Consider the following 1,723-nt stretch of genomic DNA (forward strand, 5'->3'; position numbering starts at 1 on the left):
TCTGGGTAATAACTGAATAATAACTGAGTAATAACTGAGTAATAATTTAGTAATAACTGTGTAATAACTGAGTAATAACTGAGTAATAACTGAATAATAACTGAGTAATAACTGAGTAATAATTTAGTAATAACTTGGTAATAACTGAGTAATAACTGAGTAATAACTGTGTAATAACTGAGTAATAACTGAGTAATAACTGAATAATAACTGAGTAATAACTGAGTAATAATTTAGTAATAACTGAGTAATAACTGAGTAATAACTGAGTAATAACTGAATAATAACTGAGTAATAACTGAGTAATAATTTAGTAATAATTGGTAATAACTGAGTAATAACTGAGTAATAACTGACTAATAATTTAATAATAACTGGGTAATAACTGAATAATAACTGAGTAATAACTGAGTAATAACTGAGTGATACCTGAATAATAACTGAGTAATAATTTAGTAATAACTTGGTAATGACTGAGTAATAACTGAGTAATAACTGACTAATAATTTAGTAATAACTTGGTAATAACTGAGTAATAACTGAGTAATAATTTAGCAATAACTTGGTAATAACTGAGTAATAACTGAGTAATAACTGGACTGTTTTTTAAACAGTCAGAAAGTTGTACATGTATACTGTCAATGTTTAAAGTTGGTCCAACTAAAAATGGCAGCCACTTGTAATTACCCTTCACAAACACAACATTTGGTGTAACTCAGTCAATTTGACCGATTGCTCACAACACACACACTGAGCTACAACTCCCATTTAAAAGGGTGATCTTATGACTTGTATGTAAAGTGTCAGGTGATAGGCAATCCTTAAAATAGTTTTGTCAACGATTTGCCACACCTGTGTTATTCAGCATCTGTTGTCTCTGTAGTTGTGTTTCACACTCTGCTCGGGCTCGCTGCATCTCCCAGTAGAGGCGGCAGTGGGAAAACCTCCCATGAACCTGTCAGAGAGACGGAAAATAAATATTATAGACCTGAACTTTTTTTAAGTTTCTGCAATCTGCTCGCAGGCTGACGAATGTCTGGCAAACTGCAGCTCACAACTTCCCCATGAGCTCATTCTACTCTTTATTTCTCTAGTTTGGACAGCGGCTGGATTAATGTCTTCTGCATAGATTCTCACTCGGTCGAATGGAGTCATTCTGAGCATTTAAAGATAAAAACTGGACTGAAATCAAGTCCAGATGTTTTTCCTCATCAAGCACCAAAGATTTAAAACTTTTAGCAAAAACTTTAAAATAGAATATACAGTATAATGACAGTGTCCTTAATTCTTTTAAAGCTTTAGGACTAGTTCAATGCTGAAGAAAAAACTTTTGTTTTAAGGACTTTTTATTTGTGGATATCAGAGATGCCTGGAGGCAGGAGTCTCAACTCAAAGCTGTTTTAGTGATTTTTCTCACAGGTTTAACTGAGAAAAAGAATTTAAGAGGAGCTTCGCTCACTTTTGAGAACAAATTCTAAGAAAAGGATTTAATAAAATGCAGCAGAATAAATACAGAACATTTCAGTTTGCAACAGTTCACTTAGTGTCCCTTCACACTGGTCCTGTCATGGTCAGGTTGTAGGCAACAGAGCCTAGGTTTCACCATCTGCAATTATTAGTTAGAGCATAAACATATAATTTGAACATCTCTGAATATGGCATTTCAACCGGTATACTGTACGTTCCATTCCAAAATTCTTCAAATTATATTTCAACATTTAAC

At 33.1% G+C, this 1,723-nt stretch overlaps 1 protein-coding gene across 1 annotated transcript in view; it reads right to left on the bottom strand.

The window, feature by feature from the left end:
* LOC106522314 (vasoactive intestinal polypeptide receptor 2) overlaps positions 1–1,723 on the bottom strand; it is a gene marked incomplete in the record, with an annotated part of 31,525 nt that overhangs the window by 28,344 nt on the left and 1,458 nt on the right. Inside the window, 1 exon segment of the mRNA XM_014015288.1 lies at positions 853–955. Within this exon segment, the coding sequence (XP_013870742.1) occupies positions 853–955 (103 nt within the window).

The sequence above is a fragment of the Austrofundulus limnaeus genome, unplaced genomic scaffold (genome assembly GCF_001266775.1).
Source record: "Austrofundulus limnaeus strain Quisiro unplaced genomic scaffold, Austrofundulus_limnaeus-1.0 Scaffold126, whole genome shotgun sequence".
Classification (NCBI taxonomy): domain Eukaryota; kingdom Metazoa; phylum Chordata; class Actinopteri; order Cyprinodontiformes; family Rivulidae; genus Austrofundulus; species Austrofundulus limnaeus.